Here is a 20,478-nt window from a genome sequence, read left to right as displayed (position 1 = left end):
AAGAAGGAATAGGACAGAAGAAGGAGGAGTGGAATAAAGCAGGCTGTCTCATTCCACCCTGAGGTTACACCGCAGACCTCTTCCCCAGCGCTCCCCCACTAGTCACACAGACCCCCTGTCCCTGCAACGTTCATCTCAAGGGCTCAAGAGAGTCCTTGGGGTGATCCCAGAGCTGCATGGAGGAGCATCGGGGACTCGGCCCCATGAGAGGATGGGGCTGACCTGGTGGCAGCTGTGATCTGAAAGAAGTTCCACTGGCTCCCACCTGTGGTTGAAGGAGCCGGGCCCCATGGGTAGTTTGGGTGTTACTACAGCTAGATGCCCAGGGAGCCCAGTAGCCTTTGAGGTTGGTGGAAAAGTGGCTGTCACCTCCTCCTTCCACCAAGGTCAGTGGTTTCATCACAAAGCTCCCCCGTGTCTTTGCTTACCATAGTTCATCATGACAGGTGACGTCCTCATGAGAACACCTTGAGGTAGAAGGAAGCAGAGGCCAGAGCTGCTGTTGGGCTTGTGGACGTCCCACCAGTCTGGTCCCTGAAGGCCTTGTGGCTTTGGATCCAGCCCGCAACACAGGACACACACTCGCACCCCACACCTGCCGTCCTTGAGCAGAAAGGGGCTTTGCCTAGTGTATGCTTTGCAGACAGTGCCCAGTACAGAGCCTGACACACAGGAAAATGTACTAAAAATAAGTTTCCTTTTACACGATCTCAACATTTCACAATACATTCACGGGTGTGTGCGCGTGAAAATGTCAGACCAGGCAGAGGAGAGGCCCCCTTCCTCCCCCACCGCCTGCCATCTGCCTCCACAGCCATGTATCCGCTCTGGAACCCAGAGAATGTGCCCCACATCTCAGAGGGGATCCTTTTCCTGGGTGCCCATCACACAAGCTCACACAAAACAGGGATCCGTGTTTGTGTTTCTGAGACTTGCTCCCTCCATTGACACTTACCGACACGTCTTAGAAATCGTTCCACGTCAGAATTTATAGAATCCTCTCATTCTTTTGAGGTTAGCATCTTACTCAGTATAATATACAAAAAGATAGCAAATAAATAACGAGTGTAGAGGCCGATGAGTTTTCCCCAAGTGAATACGGTCGTGTAACCAGGGTCCCAACCCGGAAGTAGAACATTTCCAGCACTCTGAGAGTCCCTGGTGCCCACTCCCGGTCACCAGCCCCCCTCCATGGAACTTCACAAATCAATTTTGCCTGATTCTTGAAATTTGTTTAAGTGAATTCAAACAGTATCGTTCCTGCATCGTGTCATCTGTGAGGCTCGTCCCGTTGTTTTGGGTGGTGGTTTGTGCGTTTTCTCCGCCGTGCACCATTCTGCTGTACAGGTATCCTTGCACTGTTGGTGGACATTTGGGGGTGTTTCCAGTCTCTTTGCTGTTACGAATGATGTGCCAAAGGATGTTATGGTCCTGGTTTTTTGGTGGGATATGTATGCGTGTCTGCTGGGTTGTTACCTAGGAGGAAAATTGCTGTGGCCCAGAGTGTATGTAGGTATAGCTTCAGTGGATCCTGATACATAGTTTTTCAAAGAGTTCCAGTTGCTCTGCATCTTAGCTGACACTAGTATTTGTCTCTTATTGTTCTTGTTAATTGCTGCATACTATTTCATGGTATGGGTGTACCTTAGTTTGTTTATCCAGTTTTTTGGTATTAGAATTGTTGCTGAAAACACCCTAAACACAGAGCAGTTTTTGTTTTTTTGTTTTGTTTTGTTTTTTTGTACATGTGTATTTCTGTAGTATAGATTCCTAGCTGTTTTAAGAAATGTAACAGATTTTCAATATTTATACATACTGCTAAATTACCTTTCACAAAATGACCGTGACAAGTAATATGCAGACCACTAGTGAGAATGCCACTCTCACTATGTAATGCTGTTTTAAGTTTATTTTTTCTCTCCCCCTCTGACCCCCAGAAGGATGGTGAAGTGTTGAGGGTTCTTGAATTTAGTACAAGAAACACATAAGTCAGATGACATAAACATCAGCGTAAATGAGTTGTTGTTGTTCAGTCTCTTAAGTTGTGTCTGACTCTTTGAGACCCGTTGAACTTTAGCACACCAGGCTTCCCTGTCCTTCAGCATCTCCCTAAGCTTGCTTAAACTCATGTCCAGTGAGTCAGTGATGCCATCCAACCATCTCATACTCTGTCATCCCCTTCTCCTGCCTTCAATCTTTCCCAGCATCAGGGTCTTTTCAAATGAGTCAGTTCTTCACATCAGGTGGCCAAAGTATTGGAGTTTCAGCTTCAGCATCAGCCCTTCCAATAGGTGAGACAGAGTATTTAAAGAAAACACGTAATGTGATGCCAACCAGCCATCAGGTAGTATTTATACATTGGTAGGGGAAAGCTATTTTAATAAATAGAAATGAAGTTGAAGTCTATGGGTATTTAGGTCAAAATTATAAAACATAAGTTTATTTTTTTCAAGCTGACTGGGGAGATGACACCCTCGTCCTGGCTGTAACCTGTCCATTCAAATGGTCGTTATACTGTATAAGCCGACCCAGGTGTGTGCTCAGTTCGTGCGGTCTGGATGCTGGCCAAGTGCTAAGTGTATACTCAGTCAGTGCTGGCTGAGTGCTTGTTGAGTGCTGGGTTGTAGCTGGCCAATCACTGCCAAGGTCACTGGCCTCAGGAAGGTCTCCCTGTCCAGGTGGCTACCATGCTGGTGCCCAGGGAAGTGATGGAAAGGCTGGGCTTCTCTGGGGTCAGTGGGAGCACCCTCTTTCCCACTTTTCCTGTTATCATAAAACGAAGAACCTTGTCAGGACTCCTGAGAAACACCTGTGGCCTTGACTCTCTGCTTAGTGTTCTGGGAAATGGTCGCGAGGGTTCGAACATGAAGTGGTGTAGAGTCAGGAGGACACTCGGGGCTGCTCTGCTTGCATTTGAGTGTGGAGGGAGCTGTTGGGAGCTTCTGCCTGAGGTTACACTTGGTCTGTGTGGTTCTTAGACTCAGCAGTGCCTACCAAACTCTGTGAATTCAACCAGGAGTTACTCAGACAGCTGACCTGCCAGGCGGTGTGAAGGACACAGAGGTAAGGAATGCCTGGTTCCTGTAATGTATATGGAGAGGCCCACTGCACCTACTTAGCCCTGGGAAACACTATGAGAGATGCCAGTAGGGATGTTCAAGTAATAATGCCAATAAGCGTTCCTGAAATGTGTCTACAGTTTAGAGGACTTTTCTATCCATTGTCTCATCTCTGAGATTAACGAGACAGGTGAGAAGGGATTTCCTGGGGGAGGTGAAATGAGCAGGGTTTTGGAGGGCAGGGCTGAGGATGTGAAAAGATGAAGCATCATATGCAAAGTGGAAGAAATGGTGTCAGCCAAGGCAAGGCCAAAACAGCATAGCGAGCACAGGTTAGTATGTGCGTTTCAGGGAGGTGAGCAGGGGAAGATAAACTTAGAAGGTAAAATGAAACTAGGTTATGCTGGCTTTGAATATCAAGCTAAAAAGTCTGTATGGGTGTGTGATCACAAGGGCATTCCCTTGTGATCTATGTAACCAAGGCCATCTTGGCCATGTGAAAGTAAAGCCCGTGGCTCTGAGGTGTTTATTTTGGTAACTTCTTATTCCTAACCTTAAAGTGTCTAGCATATATACTTAATTTTGTATGCGTGTTGGATGAAAGGATGGGTTTTTGGGTGGATGGATGGATGGGTAGATGGGAAAATGGATAGATGGCTAGGTAGATTGATTGCCTCCTCTTCCATGTAAATATTTATTACTCTTTTTAAAAAGTCATCAAGTAACCTCCCTGATACAACAGTTTTGATGCTATGGAGAACAGCCAAAGAGACTCAGGGAAAATTTGAATTGTACATGTACAGGTATAGCCCATTTTGTAAAGGATCTTTATAAGAACTGCCTCAGATTTTCCCCCAACCTATTGCCCAATTCTCATCTGTGGTTTTCCTGAGTTTTGAGATCACTGAGCATGCAGATGGGTAAGAGTTTCGCTTTGTATCACAGTTGCCTCTTAGGGGACCACATACATGGTCCTCCTTCAGGAAGTCCTATGAACCAGAGCTGACGGTGTGTAAGGGTGTGTGAGGCATGACTCTGCTCAGCCATTAGCCAGATTGTTTGTGTGCACAGTTTGAAACGTCTCAGCACCTCTCCTGCCCAGTGTCTGAAATCCCACTCAAGGTGAGAGAATGTCACTCTTGTCATTTACTAGACCCACTGCAGATTAAGATTTACCTTGTGGATTTTTGTAGAATAACAGAGAAAAAAGGCTACAAGAAAGAGGTTCAGACCCTACATCTGCAGGAGGACAGGGATCTTGGAAATATATGGAGCTCAGAAAGAGAAACGGGGATATGGGATCCATAGCAAGTTTTACATCTTTCTCCTCCTTTGCAGAGATTTACCTCCAGAAGCCATGCTTTGCCTGATACCAAGACGAACTGACGGGGGTATCAACCTAGACCAACCCCCATCACCACCACCAGGGGGATTACGGTTCTGCCCCGTCAGCTCCACAGTGGACTGAGCACTCCTGCAGGGCACAGGGAGTGAGAGTTCAGATGCTCCGTGAGAGCTGGTGGTACAGGGACCACTGTTGATTCACCCACTGGTCCATATGCGCCTGGAGCCAAAGACGGGTGATTCAGCTGGTTGTCAGCTGAGAATTATTTACTCTGTTATCTGAAGGTTTGTCTGAGGCAATTGCTTTGCATGTGAGTGTGCCCTTGATATGTTTGTTTTTCTTTGCAGTGGGGTTGAAGTGGGCTGAGTGTAGTTTCAGGACTAAGGGAGCTGGCTTCCCTTGCTAATCTCCAGAAGCCTCCCAGCTTCCTGGCCTCTTCTTTGTGTGATCCATATGAGGAGGGTCCCAAGACATGGAGGGAGGTTGTTCAGAGGGGCTACCAAGAGGGCTGAACACAGCTCTTTCATGGCAATAAGAATCTTAAGGAGACAAGCCCCAGAAGTGTCCTCCATGACCCCATGGCCTGTGGAGGGGAGGGGGGTGCTCCCGGTTTGGCTTCTGAAGGCTCCTAGCCTTATGTTCTCCACCACAGCTAGAGGAACAGGCCATGGCCTGGATACCAGGTCTTCAGGATGGGCTGGGTTTTCCAGCAGTGGGGAGGTGTCCCCCGGATCTCTCTGTCATTAGCCTCGTAGAGAATCAGCAGGAGCCCATTGTGGCCTGCACAACCACCAGCCACTCTGGCTCTGCTGAAGGGTGGCGTTGCCTTATTCCATGCTTACTTGCTCCACCGATCAGCTAATGCCATGCTTTTCTTGGCATGAAAGCATCGCAGCTTTATCAACACAGGGACACCCAACTGAACAAGCATTCATCTCACACATTATATCAAATTAACATGTACAAAATTAATCCTCTTGACCTTGCTAGTGGGAAGCGCAATCAATCTGGGAGGTTGTCATCCCTCCATGGCCAGCCTTCTGGAGATGTCCTGACCATTAAGCCACCATTTTCCTTCCCAAAGAACCATGCATCCCAGCCCCCACCGCCCAGCCTGCTTTGGTCCTTTGGAGATTCTCCTGGTTCCTGAGAGGCCCCTGGTCTCCCTGGTACCATGCCATTTTTTCTTTGTCCCCAGAGGCTGTGACCTCTGTCACCCTAGATGGTAGGTGACATCTCTTGTGACTCTGCGTAGCCAAGTGGATGGAGAAAACCTGTGTTCTCTGTCGGGTTGTGACCTCCTGGGTACTGGCCATGAGCACTTCTTTAGAATCAATTGTTTCTCCCTGCTGCCTGTTTAATATCCTAACAGAGGCCCAACAACTCAGTCTAATCACCTTGATATCACCCAGCGTATTTAGCTGAGCTCCCCTCTACTCCATCACTCACTTTCTTATGCCATCACCTCACTCTTGGCACAGAAAGGAAGTCTCCCATCAGTGCTGCTCCTTGAAATCCTTCCCAGCCAGCAGCCAGCAGGACATATGTATCCCATCTTGATTTCCACCTTCTGCAGGACCCTGAAGCGACAGGGAGTGGGGAACTGTCTGGAGGGTGAATGTATTGGTCATCCCTGGCCCAGGTCTGAGCATCCTTCCTGCCTCACTGCCCCTCACACCCTCCAGAGCTCCTGACAGCTCATTTTAAGGGCCCTCAGAACATCAGGGGATAACTCCGGGCTCCCAATCCCAGACAGAGCAGATGCTGTAGAACCTGGCTACACCCACAAAGGAGCCCTCCTTTCCTGTCACAATTAGATGTGCAACACATTCGCAAAGAAGAGAGAGCTGTGTAAAGATAACCCAGAGGGCACGGTGCACTTGGCCTGAGCCCTTCATAAAGCAGAAATTCTTTTGCCAATGGATCAGTCTGTCCCGAATTTCTAGGTGCGTTTAGAACAAGGTGAAACTTGTGAAGTTTTCTGGAGACTTTGTGCTCTTTCCCCCCGAAAGAGGTGACTCGAGGCAGAAGCTGACCTGACACGGGGTCATCAGTCAGCCTGGAAGAGACTGCCGGGTTGGAGGCTGCGGGAACACTGGCGGCCAGAGGGGTGTGGTGGCCTCCGGTGGTTGCTCCTGCGGAGAGGCGGTCCCTGGCTCTAACCACGCCCCCAGGGGTGGGCGGAGACTGGGAATCTCCAGCCTGGGGGAGTGGTGGGCGGGGCTGTGGGTGGAGCTGGGCTTGGTCCAAAGCCCTAGGGCTTCCTTCCTGAAGATGACCCAGGCCTGGGGGGCGGGGGTGAGAGTGCACGCAGGTGCTGGGTCAGGAATGTTAATATTGTACTTGTTAAAGCTTTCTTTGCTCTTCATTTTCCTCTCCTTCCCTTTCTTCTCTGGCTTTCTTTCTTTTCCACAGCCCACACCTTCAGGCTGCCGGAGGGAAGGGGATGGAACCCGAACCCCATGGGGACCTCTCATCCTAACAGTCCCTGCTAGGTCCCTCTGCCCCTTTCCCTGAAAGTCAGCTGGAGAATCTGGGGCTCTGGGGACCATCACCTCACCTTGGAGACTTCCTTTTCAAGCAGAGGACTTAGCCTAGAGGCTGGGCCAGAACCCCATCTTGGGTGCGGTCTGCCAGGGCTCACGCACTTCCGTGGAGTCTGTGCACCTGTGTTTGCAGAGCCCTTTTCACTTGGGAAAGCCCTTTCTGCTCACTGTTTGTGACTTCCTTGTTTTGCAAACACCTGGGAGGCAGGTGTGGCAGAAATTGCTTCCCCTCCTCCCTCCGATTCGTGGGGAAGAAACTGAAGCCCAGAGACTTGAAGCCAGTCTCATGGTCATTTGGACAACACAGGGCAGAGCAGGAGCCAAGACCCAGTTTAATGTCTGTGACCTTATTTAGTTGAACAGAAAATCGTGCAACACAGGAACACCAACAAAAACGGCAGGTTGTCTGAGTCCAGGCAGGTGCTCTTGTGGCCAGCTCTCCACGTGGGGTAGCTAGGGCTTCCCACCTGTCCCCATCCCTATGGTTACTAGGAGTCTGCTGCTGCTCGGTTCTGGATTCAGGTGTATGGGGGGAGCTGTTCAGAAGTGACCAAGACCCCTGTGATGATCTTGGCATGTTTCTGTATCCAAGCATGTTCTAGGACCCAGGTCTCCCCAGGCGTTTAGGCAGGGTGTTTATTAAAATGCGAATTTGGTTCATTAACCATGCAGAGTGGTCTTGGCTATGAGGGGAGGGCAGGAGCAGAGTGAGCATGGCATGCATGAACCCTGAGAAGGGAGAAGAGAACCAAGTCTAGAGCCGATAGCCTTCTTCACAAGCTGTCCAGTTTCAAACACACTTGCCTTTTGGGCAGTTCCAAGTCTCAAATGTGATCATGTGTGTGAGGGCCTGAGAGGGGTTCCTGGGGTTTGCTGAGGCCCTAGCTCAGGGGCCTGCTCCTCCTGAGGCTCCCCTGGCCAGGTTTCCTCCGCCCACGAAGGCCCAGATCATCTCTGGGGCAGCAGCAACCTCTGTGCCCAAGCCATGTTCCCTTGCGCTGCTCACCAGGTTTGGCTGAGCCTTTAACTGTCTGCTTGGTCATGCCCTCAGCTGGTTAAATTACCCTTAAAATAAAAAATCGCCTTATGTCTTGAGAATCTGAGTGCTCAGGAGAGGCTGAGACAAGGCCTGAGTCTCCAGCCACGGAAATGACCCACAGCAGTGCTGCAGGGCTCCGTTCCCCATGCCATCCTTGCACCGAGACCCCCTGTTCAGGTCCTCCCCACCACTAGAATCATCTCTTCTCCTGCCTCTTCTTAACTTTGCATTGCTGCTTTTCTTTCTCTCCTTCCCTCCCTGGCACTGCCCTTAGTGGTCTCTCTCTGTCTCTATTTCTCCATCTCTCTGTCTCTTTCTGCCTCTCTCCATTTCTGTGTCTCTGTTGCTCTCTCTCCGTCTCTCTGTCTGCCTCTGTTTCTCTCTCTGTCCCCTCCCAACACCACCCTAGTCCTAATGGCTTCTTCCCTCTTTCCTCCATCTTTCTTGCGTGATTCTTTCTCTGCTCCCTGCCCCCCACTCTCTCCTCTGCCTTCTCCACCCCTGACCTTCTTCAGCCCCACCACCTCCTCTCCCTTCTCCATCACATCACCGAAAATGAGGATACCCTGAACCACGGGTTACAGGATGAGGTGTATCTTGGGCCACCTGTAGGGAAGGGCAGGGAGCAGAAGTCTGAGGACGCTTTAGCCAGTGAAGCTGCCTGCAGCTTCCCAGGCAGTCTTGGGAATTTGAAAACAGTGTTATAACTTCAGAGGGCTCATTTCAGCCCAGAAAATGCAAAACTCCACAGGACAGTTTACTTTGAAATCGCTTCTGGGAGCAGGGCACAGCCACACACCCTTTCCTTTCTCTCCAGCTCCCGCCAGTGCCCCCGCTCCCCAGCCCAGCCCCCACCCCCCCAGGGACACCCTTCCTCTTCCCCTGCTCCTTCATCTCGTCCTTTGGAGAGAGACGCACAACAGAGCGATGAAGGTAATTCCCACTTGCCCAAAAATGAATTCCGTTATGCCCCAGCTTACTGTTTTATATTTATATCAAACGTATTAATTTCTCTTTACCTAGTGGTTGGGTTTAGTTAATGATGATAATAAATATTAAAGAGGGTGCTGCTGCCTCCAGACCCTCTGATTGCTGCCCCGGTCAGCTCCTTACTCCTTGGACGTCGTGGGAGGCATGAGCACCTAAGAGCTGTGGGAGGGCACTCAGGACCGTCCTGGAGGGGCAGGCGTGGGACCCACTGAGGTCAGCCGTTAAGGAAGGCTCTGACGCAGCGGCCCACTCACTCTACACTCCTTCTGTGTGATTCCCTCTGGAGTTAGTCAGATCCCCTTGTACGTCCACTGACACCTGAGGGGTCCCTGCAGAGGGCTTGGGAGTATCTCATTTAACTTGTGGGAACTGCAGTTTCCTAGGCTGTAGAAAGGAAATCATTTGATCCACCTGCCAGGACCATTGAGAGGATTAAATGCAAATAGTTCAGAAGCATGCACATATTAGGTAGCAGTGTGATTTTTTTTTTTTTTTTTTTCTTTTTTTCATTGCTTGACATTCCAGGGCGTTGCGCTGTGGAACTTCGGAGAAAGTCTCAGCAAGTGTGAGAGCTTTTATTTCTCATGAACGTGTGTCTCTTCCCAGAATTCCCTTCAGTTCTGGGCATGCTAAGTTCTTGAGTTCATCCAGTTGTTGAGACATGTGTCTTTGGCCCTCAGCTTTGGAGAGATGGGTTGCTGTCTTACTGCCTGAAGAGCTTACTTTACATCGAGGAAGAGAGCAGACAGGGCTGTAGAGGGGGCTGTCACTGTAGTTAGTAAGGGCTCATGTCTTGGAGAGGAGCTTTCTCCACTGAGCGATTTGGGGGAAGCGACAGACCCCGGTCCACCCTCTCTTGAGTCTCCACTCGCATGTGTTTCTCTCATCTTTGCACCTGGCAACTTGGTTTGAATGAGAGCTCCTCCCTGTACAATTCAGGGCCTCTTCTACTGAAGCCGGAAGCGGAAGTTTCAGTTTTATTTGTTCAAGAGGAAATTGTGATGCTGAAGCATTCTTGGAGACAGGTATTGGGGTGTGAGCACAGCCAGGGGTGGCCCCAGTGGAAGGAGATCACCATTTGCGGGGCTTCCACCCCTCTTCCTCAGAGTGGGCTTCTGGCATCCTGTCCCCCAGAGGCCCAGCCTCATGCTGCTCACACTCAGAAAACGGATGCAGGAAGAACTTCGGATCAGACCCCAGCACGTCTGGGACCAGCTGGAGGCTGGATCCATCTAGATGTTTTGGCAACTGTTTAGGAGGCTTGAAGAAGTCATCTACGGTGTTCATTTATTCATTCATATACTCATGCATTCATTCCACGGGTGTGTGTTTGAGTGGTTAACCTAGAGATTTTGGTGGTGTGCCTTGTAAAAAGAAGGGAGTGGGTGAGGTGCTACGGGGACAAAGTTGAGGTCAAGTCCCCCGGCCCCTGGATATTACCTTTCACTGCAGCCCAGGGAGTAGATAGCTCACTCTCCTTTCTTTGAATCTCCCCCAGGGTTCCCAGCATGGGAGGCGGCAGTGCAGAGTTAGAGGCCGTGGCATGGTCTAGAAGCTGAGAGGCTGGAGAGGAAGCAGGACTGAAATGGTGGAGGACTCTGGGGTGGCTGGGAAGAGTTGGAGCTTTCTTTCAAGCCCAATGGCAACTGAGAGTGTTCATTGGGGTGACATGATCAGCCCGCTGATTGAACATCCAGTGGATTCTGTCTGGAGAATAGAGGGAAGGGGCTGGGGCTGGAGTAGGTGGGGTTCCTTGAGGGGTGAGAGATGCTGAGGGCTGGCCCAGGCTGGGGTCAGAGGGGTCAGAGGCTGGGAACAAGCCTCTTGCTGCTGAACATGAGCTCAACCAACCCGTTTTCTAAAGGAGACAGCCAGTGTCTATTGCTCATTTCCTGTGTGCAGGATGTGAGAGTATAGAGCGGGCCTTTGGCCGTGGAGAATCCAGACAGGAATGTGCAGAAAGTTAAATAGCAGCAAGGGATCAAAGTAACCATCCACAGTAGCAAAGCCTCCTCAGGCCTTGTCACCTGTGCATGATTACCTGTGAGGTCCAAATAGGGGGACAGGGCCTGCCATCGCCTCCCTGAGAGAAGGAGCCCTTGATAGCCAGCCTCGTGGGGCTAGCTTCTCACCCAGCTCCCCCGCACCCTCGGTGACCTCTTACTGTCCACCCAGACTGTGACGGAGACACCCAATCCCGCTCCCTCTTGGCCTGATCCGGGACGTGAACTGATCCACTGAGGATGTTCCTCCTTCTCTCTGGCCAGGGACTTTGCCAGTTAGCGCAGAGCAGAAGGACAAGGGAGTCACTTGACTGCTGAGTGCTGAAAAGGAGCCAGAGTTTAGCAGAGATGAGCCAGAGCAAGCGGGCATGGCCTCACTTCTTTACCTTTGGCTCCGAAAAGCCACAAAATAGAGAAGCAGAGAAGGAGGGCCTGATCTGGCCGCAGTGACCTGTCATTTACAAATGGGGAAACGGAGTCCTAGAGAAAGAAAATGGTATTCTGGTGGGGGTGGAGCATGATCAGAATTGGAGGAATGAATGAACCCTTCCACTCTTTCCTGCCCTCTGCCATTTCTCTAGGCCCATTTCCACTTTCTCACTACTTCTTGAAGTTCAGTCATCGAGAGTGGATGTGATATTCTCAGAGGAGTGCAATTATCGCAAAACATAGAGGAAGGATTCATGCAGTGAGGTTCCTGTCAGGGCAGTGTGCAGCGGTATTTAGGAGGAGCCTCAGAAGCCACGGCAAGGCCAAAGGGTGCTGTGTGGGGTGATGCCGGGTCTCCCCAATCCAGGACCTCTTGGCCCCAAAGCTTTTTGATTTTCTTCAGAGTAGGATTTGATTGTCAACTGCGAGGTTGGCCTTACTTTTCTTTCATTTTTAATTTCCTCCTCAGTCACCAGACTGATGACATTCTGATACTGCTGTGCAATTTACAAGGCATGTTGGAGTCCACTGGGGGCCAGCTCAGAGTGGGAGCTGATCAAGCCGATGATGGTGCACATGTGTGTTGGGGGATGCTCCTGACAGCCTGCTGTCCCCCCCTTCACTGTGCTGAGGCTTCCACGGGGCCCACACCGCTCCTGGGTGGCAGGTAGACTGGTAGAGCTACAATATTCCCTGAGCTGGTGGCCTTCGTGACCACCGTTGACTCTGGCTTCCAGCTGCCTGGCCAGATGGGGCCATTTCTGGACCCCTGCTTCTCCTAGCCTGAATTCCGTGGGAGCCTTGGTAGGTGTGGTTCATGCTGCAGACAGTGGCTCCTACGGGGGCTCAGGGATCTGCCCTGTCTACACAGGGCTGGGCTTTTCCTTGCACCTCCGCTGCAGGACACAGGCCACTGTGTTTTTCTCCTTCCTTTCAGACTCAGTGTTCCAGATGAAACCCCTTGGATAGGAACATTATACATACTTGCTCCCAGTGCATTCTGCAGACAGTCAAACCCAGCTCACTCTGCTCAAGCTCCTCTTTAAGAGGAATGCAAACCTGCCTGGACGTTCGGACCTAGTCCTGCTGGTGTCCCCTCGCCGGGGTGACCAGCTAACCGGTTTTGCCCAGGACTGAGAAGATCCTTGGGATGTAGGACTTTTGGTGCTGAGACTCAGACAGTTCCAGGGAAGCTGTGACTCTTGGTCACTCTGCCCTCAGCCACCCTCCCTGCCGACCTGCCAGTCCTGTTTGGTGTTTGAGAGCCAGACTTCAAGAGAATGATGAGCAGAGAGTGTTTCTGCAGAGGGGGCAATGCCTGCTTTCCTTTTTCTCTTCTGCTTCCTTTTCCAACATTCATCTTCCCCCTTATGGTCAGCACCATGGGCCCCCATGCACTGTGGCCCTGGGCCTTAGGAAAGAGTTTGTTTGGCATGTTAATTTGCCAGCTCCAAGTGCACAACCTCAAACTGAAGTCTCACGGCAGCTGACGGAGCAGGACACTTTCTTCTGGTCATCTGCGGAAGGACATTCCATAGCTCGAGCCCAAGACTCTTGCTTCACTGTTTGCATCTGAGCAGAAGCAGCCTGGCTTCTACAGCTGCATGTACCTGGACACTATTCCCATCAAGTTCAAATCATCTCAGTGCTGGAACATCAGTAGTTTTTCAGCTTAGAAATCTTGGTACTCAAAGAGGGACTTAGGTACGAAAATATATCACTCTTGACCTGGATGGAAGGAGGCGGGGGGCAGTGGTGAATATCTGTGTGTCTTCCAGGGAGTCTTCTTGGAGTCATTTCACTGTTTTGTTTGTTACTTTTTCTAGTGTGAAATTGGTTTGGGGGCAAATCTTTAACATCATGGGAGTGAATGCCACAAACAAAGCTTCCTTTTCTTTCCTAAGACTTTTCAATCAGCCATGCAATGTTAGCACTTGTGGCATTCCAGCCTTAGCAGCTGGCCTTTGGAAGCAAACTGGTATTGAGGAGCTGACAAGAAGTTACTTTTCACCCCTTCTCTGCCTTAACACTGTCACTTACCACAGGGCTGGCCACGTCTAGCTAGTCACAAGACCCAGTCCAACTTGATTTACAGGGTCAGGCAAGCTCCGTAAGAAAAAACCAAAGTCACTGAATGCAAATTTAGAATGGAAAAAAAAAAAAAAATCATTTAGTTCCGATAGCACAGTGTTCTCCCAGCTTTGCATCTCTGGAGGGCATCTTCTAGAACCCACAGCTGCTCGGCCCTGTTGAGAGTACCTCCACCTGCTCGGAAGCACAGGCTGCATTCACATCCCCAGTTACATTACTTCCAGAAAGACAGGATCCCTGTTGGATGCCCATGAAGCTTATGCTGAGTAAATATTGACAAAGTAGTCTAAAGAGCAAACACTTTGACATTTGTAAGGTCCACTGGAAGGTCTTGTATATATTTATACAGCAGGAATGAGCACCGCATACCAATTTTCCTGAACTTGTTCTGACATAATTCTGCGTGGATAGTGTGTGTGCCGGTGGCTGAGAATGGCTGAGAGTACACACAGGGGAAAGGCCGGGGCTGGGTGGTGGTGGGTCAGGGGCTTCCCTCCCATCTGGAACAAATGAGCACCTGGACCCGGGTAGGAAACTTAATTCAAGCTTTTATAAGACCGACTTTTCCAGAAGGAAGGGAAAAAAAAAAGTCACAAAACCTTGTTTCTAATTTAGTACAATTGATGTACTTTCTTTTTACTTCATAAAAATTGTATTGATGTTTTTGGGCTTTATATTTATTAAAGATTGAGCCTCAAAAATGTAATGAGTAAAAAATGCTTGCTTAATTTAAATTGTGAATCTGTCTGTTAAGAAATGCATTAGGGGTAGGAGAAGCATAAGACATATTAATTGACAGACAGGAACTGCTGTCTCTGAGGTTGATACAAGTAATTTATTACTTTAGAAATGAATGCCACCTCCAGAATGTGCTTCATTAATTTCAAATTTAGTTTTAATTTCAAGCTGTTGCCCCTTGAGAAGAATAAGGTGGCAAATTATGTTTGAAGAGCAGATTTTTTTTTTTTTGCTCCAAAGAAACACCACATTTTAACTATTTAATTTTACAAATAAATGTGCCCGTCTACTTTGCTTCATTTTCCCAAGAGCCGAGAAAATGTTCTAGGTAAGATCAACACTTACTAATGCTTTCTTTTTTCTTTCTCTCCTCCTCCATGTGTCTCTTCTTTCTGTCCTACCTGTTCCACCTGTTATCAATGCAGCCTATGTTTCAGATGAGTTAAAGGCTGCTGCCCTGGTAGACGAAGACATAGACCCAGAAGAGAGCCCTGCAGATGGAGAGCCGTCGGCTAAGTACATGTGCCCGGAAAAGGAGCTCAATAAGACCTGCCCGAGCTACCAGAACTCCCCGGCGGCCGAGTTTTCCAGCCACGAGATGGACAGCGAGTCCCACATCAGTGAGACCAGTGACCGGATGGCCGACTTTGAAAATGGCTCCATCAAGAACGAAGAGGAGACCAAGGAGGTGACCGTCCCGCCAGAAGACACGACCATATCTGACAGCCTGGAGCAGATGAAGGCCGTGTACAACAACTTCCTCTCCAACTCCTACTGGTCCAACCTCACCCTCAACCTGCACCAGCCGTCCTCGGAGAAGAACAACGGGAGCAGCAGCAGCAGCAGCAGTAGCAGCAGCAGCTGTGGCAGCGGGAGCTTCGACTGGCACCAGAGCGCCATGGCCAAGACCCTGCAGCAGGTGTCCCAGAGCCGCATGCTGCCTGAGCCCAGCCTGTTCAGCACGGTGCAGCTGTACCGGCAGAGCAGCAAGCTCTACGGCTCCATCTTCACCGGGGCCAGCAAGTTCCGCTGCAAAGACTGCAGTGCCGCCTACGACACTCTGGTGGAGCTGACGGTGCACATGAACGAGACGGGGCATTACCGCGACGACAACCATGAGACCGACAACAACAACCCCAAGCGCTGGTCCAAGCCCCGCAAACGCTCGCTGCTGGAAATGGAGGGCAAGGAGGATGCCCAGAAGGTGTTGAAGTGCATGTACTGTGGCCACTCGTTCGAGTCCCTCCAGGACTTGAGTGTCCATATGATCAAAACGAAACACTACCAAAAAGTGCCTCTGAAGGAACCCGTCACTCCCGTTGCAGCCAAAATCATCCCAGCCACTCGGAAGAAGGCCTCGCTGGAGCTGGAGCTGCCCAGCTCCCCAGATTCCACCGGCGGCACCCCCAAAGCTGCCATGGTGGACACAAACGATGCGCTTCAGAAGAACTCCAACCCGTACATCACGCCAAATAACCGCTATGGCCACCAGAACGGGGCCAGCTATGCCTGGCACTTCGAGGCCCGCAAGTCCCAGATCCTCAAGTGCATGGAGTGCGGCAGCTCGCACGACACACTGCAGGAGCTCACGGCCCACATGATGGTGACCGGCCACTTCATCAAGGTCACCAACTCGGCCATGAAGAAGGGGAAGCCCATCATGGAGACGCCCGTCACGCCCAGCATCACCAGCCTGCTGGACGAGAAGGTGCAGTCCGTGCCCCTGGCTGCTACCACCTTCACATCCCCCTCCAACACGCCCGCCAGCATCTCCCCAAAACTGAACGTGGAGGTCAAGAAGGAAGCGGACAAGGAGAAAGCTGTCCTCGAAGAGAAGCCTAAGGAAAAAGAGAAGGCCTGCGAGGAGGAGGAGAAGTATGATATCTCTTCCAAGTACCACTATTTGACTGAGAACGACCTCGAAGAGAGCCCCAAGGGCGGGCTCGATATCCTTAAGTCCCTGGAAAACACAGTCACGTCGGCCATCAACAAGGCCCAGAATGGCACCCCCAGCTGGGGGGGCTACCCCAGCATCCACGCCGCCTACCAGCTCCCCAACATGATGAAGCTGTCTCTGGGCTCCGCAGGGAAAAGCACACCCCTGAAGCCCATGTTTGGCAACAGTGACATCGTGTCCCCCACGAAGAACCAGACCCTGATCACTCCACCCAGCAGCCAGACCTCCCCCATGCCCAAGACAAACTTTCACGCCATGGAGGAGCTGGTGAAAAAAGTCACCGAGAAAGTTGCCAAAGTCGAGGAGAAAATGAAGGAGCCTGAGGGCAAGCTTTCTCCACCCAAGCGGGCCACCCCATCCCCGTGCAGCAGCGACATCAGCGAGCCCATCAAGATGGAGGCATCCAGCGACGGCGGCTTCAAAAGCCAGGAGGACAGCCCCAGCCCCCAGCGGGATGGCTGCAAGGAGGGGAGCCCCCTGGCAGAGCCGGTGGAGAACGGCAAGGACCTGGTGAAGCCCATGAGCAGCGGCCTGAGCAGCAGCACGGCCATCATCACCGACCACCCACCAGAGCAGCCCTTCGTTAACCCTCTGAGCGCCCTGCAGTCGGTGATGAACATCCACCTGGGCAAGGCCGCCAAGCCCTCCCTGCCTGCGCTCGACCCCATGAGCATGCTTTTCAAGATGAGCAACAGCCTGGCCGAGAAGGCGGCGGTGGCCACCCCACCACCCTTGCAGTCCAAGAAGGCAGACCACCTCGACCGCTATTTCTACCACGTCAGCAACGACCAGCCCATAGATTTGACGAAAGGCAAGAGTGACAAAGGCTGCTCTTTGGGCTCAGCGCTTTTGTCACCCACGTCCGCATCCCCGGCAACCTCCTCATCCACGGTGACAACGGCAAAGACATCTGCCGTCGTATCATTCATGTCAAACTCGCCGCTACGCGAGAACGCCTTGTCAGATATATCCGATATGCTGAAGAACTTGACAGAGAGCCACACGTCAAAGTCCTCCACCCCTTCCAGCATCTCTGAGAAGTCTGACATTGACGGAGCCACCCTGGAGGAGGCCGAGGAGGCGACGCCCGCGCAGAAGAGGAAGGGCCGCCAGTCAAACTGGAACCCCCAGCACCTGCTCATCCTCCAGGCGCAGTTCGCCGCCAGCCTCCGGCAGACCTCGGAGGGCAAGTACATCATGTCGGACCTGAGCCCCCAGGAGCGCATGCACATCTCCAGGTTCACCGGGCTCTCCATGACCACCATCAGCCACTGGCTGGCCAACGTCAAGTACCAGCTGCGAAGGACAGGTGGAACAAAGTTCCTCAAAAACTTGGACACCGGCCACCCTGTGTTCTTTTGTAACGACTGCGCGTCACAAATCAGGACTCCCTCCACATACATCAGCCACCTCGAGTCACACCTGGGCTTCCGGCTACGGGATTTGTCCAAACTGTCCACTGAACAGATTAACAATCAGATAGCACAAACCAAGTCACCGTCAGAAAAACTGGTGACGTCCTCCCCCGAGGAGGACCTGGGGACCTCCTACCAGTGCAAACTTTGCAATCGGACCTTTGCAAGCAAGCATGCGGTTAAACTTCACCTCAGCAAAACACACGGGAAGTCCCCTGAGGACCACCTTCTGTATGTTTCTGAGTTAGAGAAGCAGTAGCGTTTGCTTTTGATTAAAGTGACTGTAATTCGCTTTGAGGGAAACTGTTGCAGGCACCTTAAGGCCCCTCTGTCTTGTTCTTGGCACATGTTCTTATTTTAACTGCAGAGAATCACTCTGGGCTGGACTGTTTTGTATAACTGTACAGTGTTTAATAGAGGTGCATACTCAGCTGTTGTTACTGGTAAAATATGAAGGTTAAAACGCAGTGGTAAGTGTTTGGAACTTTGTGTAAATGGGATTTAGTTGTGAGCATCCCCTGATGCTTCAAGCTGCATGCATTAACAGACAGTTTAATTAAGCATTTATGACGAAACCGGGCACACTTTTCCACACGGCTCAAGTGTGCTGGCATTTTTCACCCTTTCATCTTTAGCCCTCTGAGTACTTTGAAGCACTTTTGCATTAATTTGGTTAAAAAATAAAATAATAATAATAATGTATGAAGCTCTGTTTTTTAAACTCCTTACCAGCTTAGTTATAATTAATAATATGAACCTCCATTTATGCAGGTCTGCAGGGGTATAACACGCCTTGAAATTTAAAAGAATATTATTTTCACATTGAAACATAGATGTATATATTGTATAGATTTCAGACTCTCTTATGAAAAATGTGATTGTGGGTAAATGACCTTTTTTCTTGCATTTATAGCAACAGTGTTTTATGTACCTGCTATGCTCTGGGCATAAGCCGTGCCTATGTATAGTGTATATTTCTTTTTCTTTTTTTTTTAAGGTCTATGGGTTTTGTTTTTTACATGCAAACATTGTAAATTATACAGAAGATACCACAGATAGCATTTATAAAGTATACAGAAACATTATCTGAAAGCAAAGTATGATTGTTTGTTTTGCTATACAGTACATCTATATTGATAGAGGTTCACATTTAAATTATACATATTTATTAGCATCATATTATCATTTGTTTTGAGCAGTCTGAATAAACGAGGCCAGGAGATCCATCCATGGCAGGCATCATAACTATTTTGCACATTATTTTTAAAGGTATTTATTAGAAATCAAAAAAAAAAAAAAAAAAACACGCTCAAAATAAACTCAGTGCTCAAAGGGTTAAGTCTATTTGAAAAGGAAAAAAAAAGAACAAAAAAAAAAGAGAGAGAGAGAGAACTTGTACTGTATTTCCTAAACATTGATAAAGCCTTTAAAATGTTTGTACTGTAATACTTTGCTTAAAAGTCACGAGGCATTCTGTGATACAACCTCTTTTACTTATTTATAAGCCCTCTTGGTTGCTATTCCATATTGTAGGAAGCCTTTTTATTTCAATTGGTAACTTTCTGTTTTGTTCTTCCTAATTATTCTCCCAAGATCCCACACTGCAGCTTTATCTTTAGGCTTATGAAAGGTAACCCGTGGTTACCGGCTCTCCAAGTGATTCTGTTCTTCTCCATTTTTGGCAGTTAATTTGCAGAAGTAACTGACAGCTGACACCATATGAGAACCTATGTATAAAATATTGGCATGTAAACAGCACAGACACTCTGTGCCCTGTTTTGTTGTTGACAATGAACCACCATTATGTGACTCTTCATATAACCCTCTTTTCTACGGCAGCATTAAAATTGTCTTTTTGCTATAATTTTGTGTTGCGTTCACAATTATGTCTGAAATGTGCTACGACTAACGAGCACATTAAAATTAAATTGTATGCGATCTGTTTATGACTGAGTTGGTTGCTGTGTCTGCCAGGTGCTGGCAGTCGGAAGCCGCCCGTAAATCAAGGGAGTTTTAGTGAACTTTGGGCTTGGAGAGCAGCGAGCATTCACTCAGAGGCGGCGTGGACAGAATTTTCCCCAAGAATAAAAATGTAGAAGAAAGGAAGATGTTCCCGTGGGGTTAGATTCTTGCTGGGAAGGCGATGTTATCAAATATCGGTAGTGAAGCTTTGGTCACACCTGGCGACCCGCATGGGGGCGGGAGTTGGGTCTCCCATCTGGATGAGAGAAGTCCAAGTCAGGGCCCTGAGCCCTGCCCATGGCAGATGGGAGGAAAGGTTTTTGGAAGGCTCGGTGCAGGGCGATTCCTTCCTGTTGATTCGGGATTTTCAAGGAGCAGAAAACAGAGCCCAGCTGGGCAGGTGGACCCTGGGGTCCATGCTGTCTCTTCTGTGCTAAAGTGAGCACGGATAACGAGGTGTAGGGGGGCGGGGAGCCTGAACCCATCCACGGGAGGAGTGGGGAGAGCATTTATATGATAATCACAAGCTTTTATTAGCCCCGGCAAATCATGCCAACAAAACGCTGGGAACATCATGTAAAATTGTAAAATACCTTTATTACTATATTCAGACTACTCTTGCAGTTATGTGGAATCATAGCTCCTAACCTAGAATTATACAAATGAGAGATGTATTACATCCATGTAATATATAAAACACCTCCACGTTAAAAAAATACTCTTTTATTAAAAATTTAAATTAAGCCCTTTCAGAGATGTTCGGCAACACACCTACGTCTTTTTCCCCCCCATTCATCCCCACCCCTTTTAGTCAAGATGAGGCCAAAATTTCTGTCTGCTCTACTTTCTCTCAGCAATCCATCTCTGGGTTTTTAGAGAGAAACTCACTAGAGTTTAAAACGGG

The 20,478-nt window shown here is 49.6% G+C and overlaps 1 protein-coding gene across 3 annotated transcripts in view; it reads left to right on the top strand.

The window, feature by feature from the left end:
* The window catches only part of TSHZ3 (teashirt zinc finger homeobox 3), a 69,841-nt gene extending 50,365 nt beyond the window's left edge, over positions 1 to 19,476 (top strand). For 2 of the 3 annotated variants that reach the window (XM_006056387.4, XM_044932166.2), the window contains exon 2: positions 14,666 to 19,476. In XM_006056387.4, the coding sequence (XP_006056449.4) occupies positions 14,666 to 17,871 (3,206 nt within the window). In that variant the 3' untranslated portion in view covers positions 17,872 to 19,476. Of the gene's footprint in view, positions 1 to 5,006; positions 13,116 to 14,665 lie in introns of those variants that run through there. The other variant, XM_044932165.2, reaches the window with a different exon arrangement.
* Positions 19,477 to 20,478: the final 1,002 nt, after the last annotated feature.

This window comes from Bubalus bubalis, chromosome 18 (assembly GCF_019923935.1).
Source record: "Bubalus bubalis isolate 160015118507 breed Murrah chromosome 18, NDDB_SH_1, whole genome shotgun sequence".
NCBI classification, from domain to species: Eukaryota; Metazoa; Chordata; class Mammalia; order Artiodactyla; family Bovidae; genus Bubalus; species Bubalus bubalis.
Note: the sequence above shows the minus strand (reverse complement) of the source record. Positions and strands in the feature narration are given on the sequence as shown.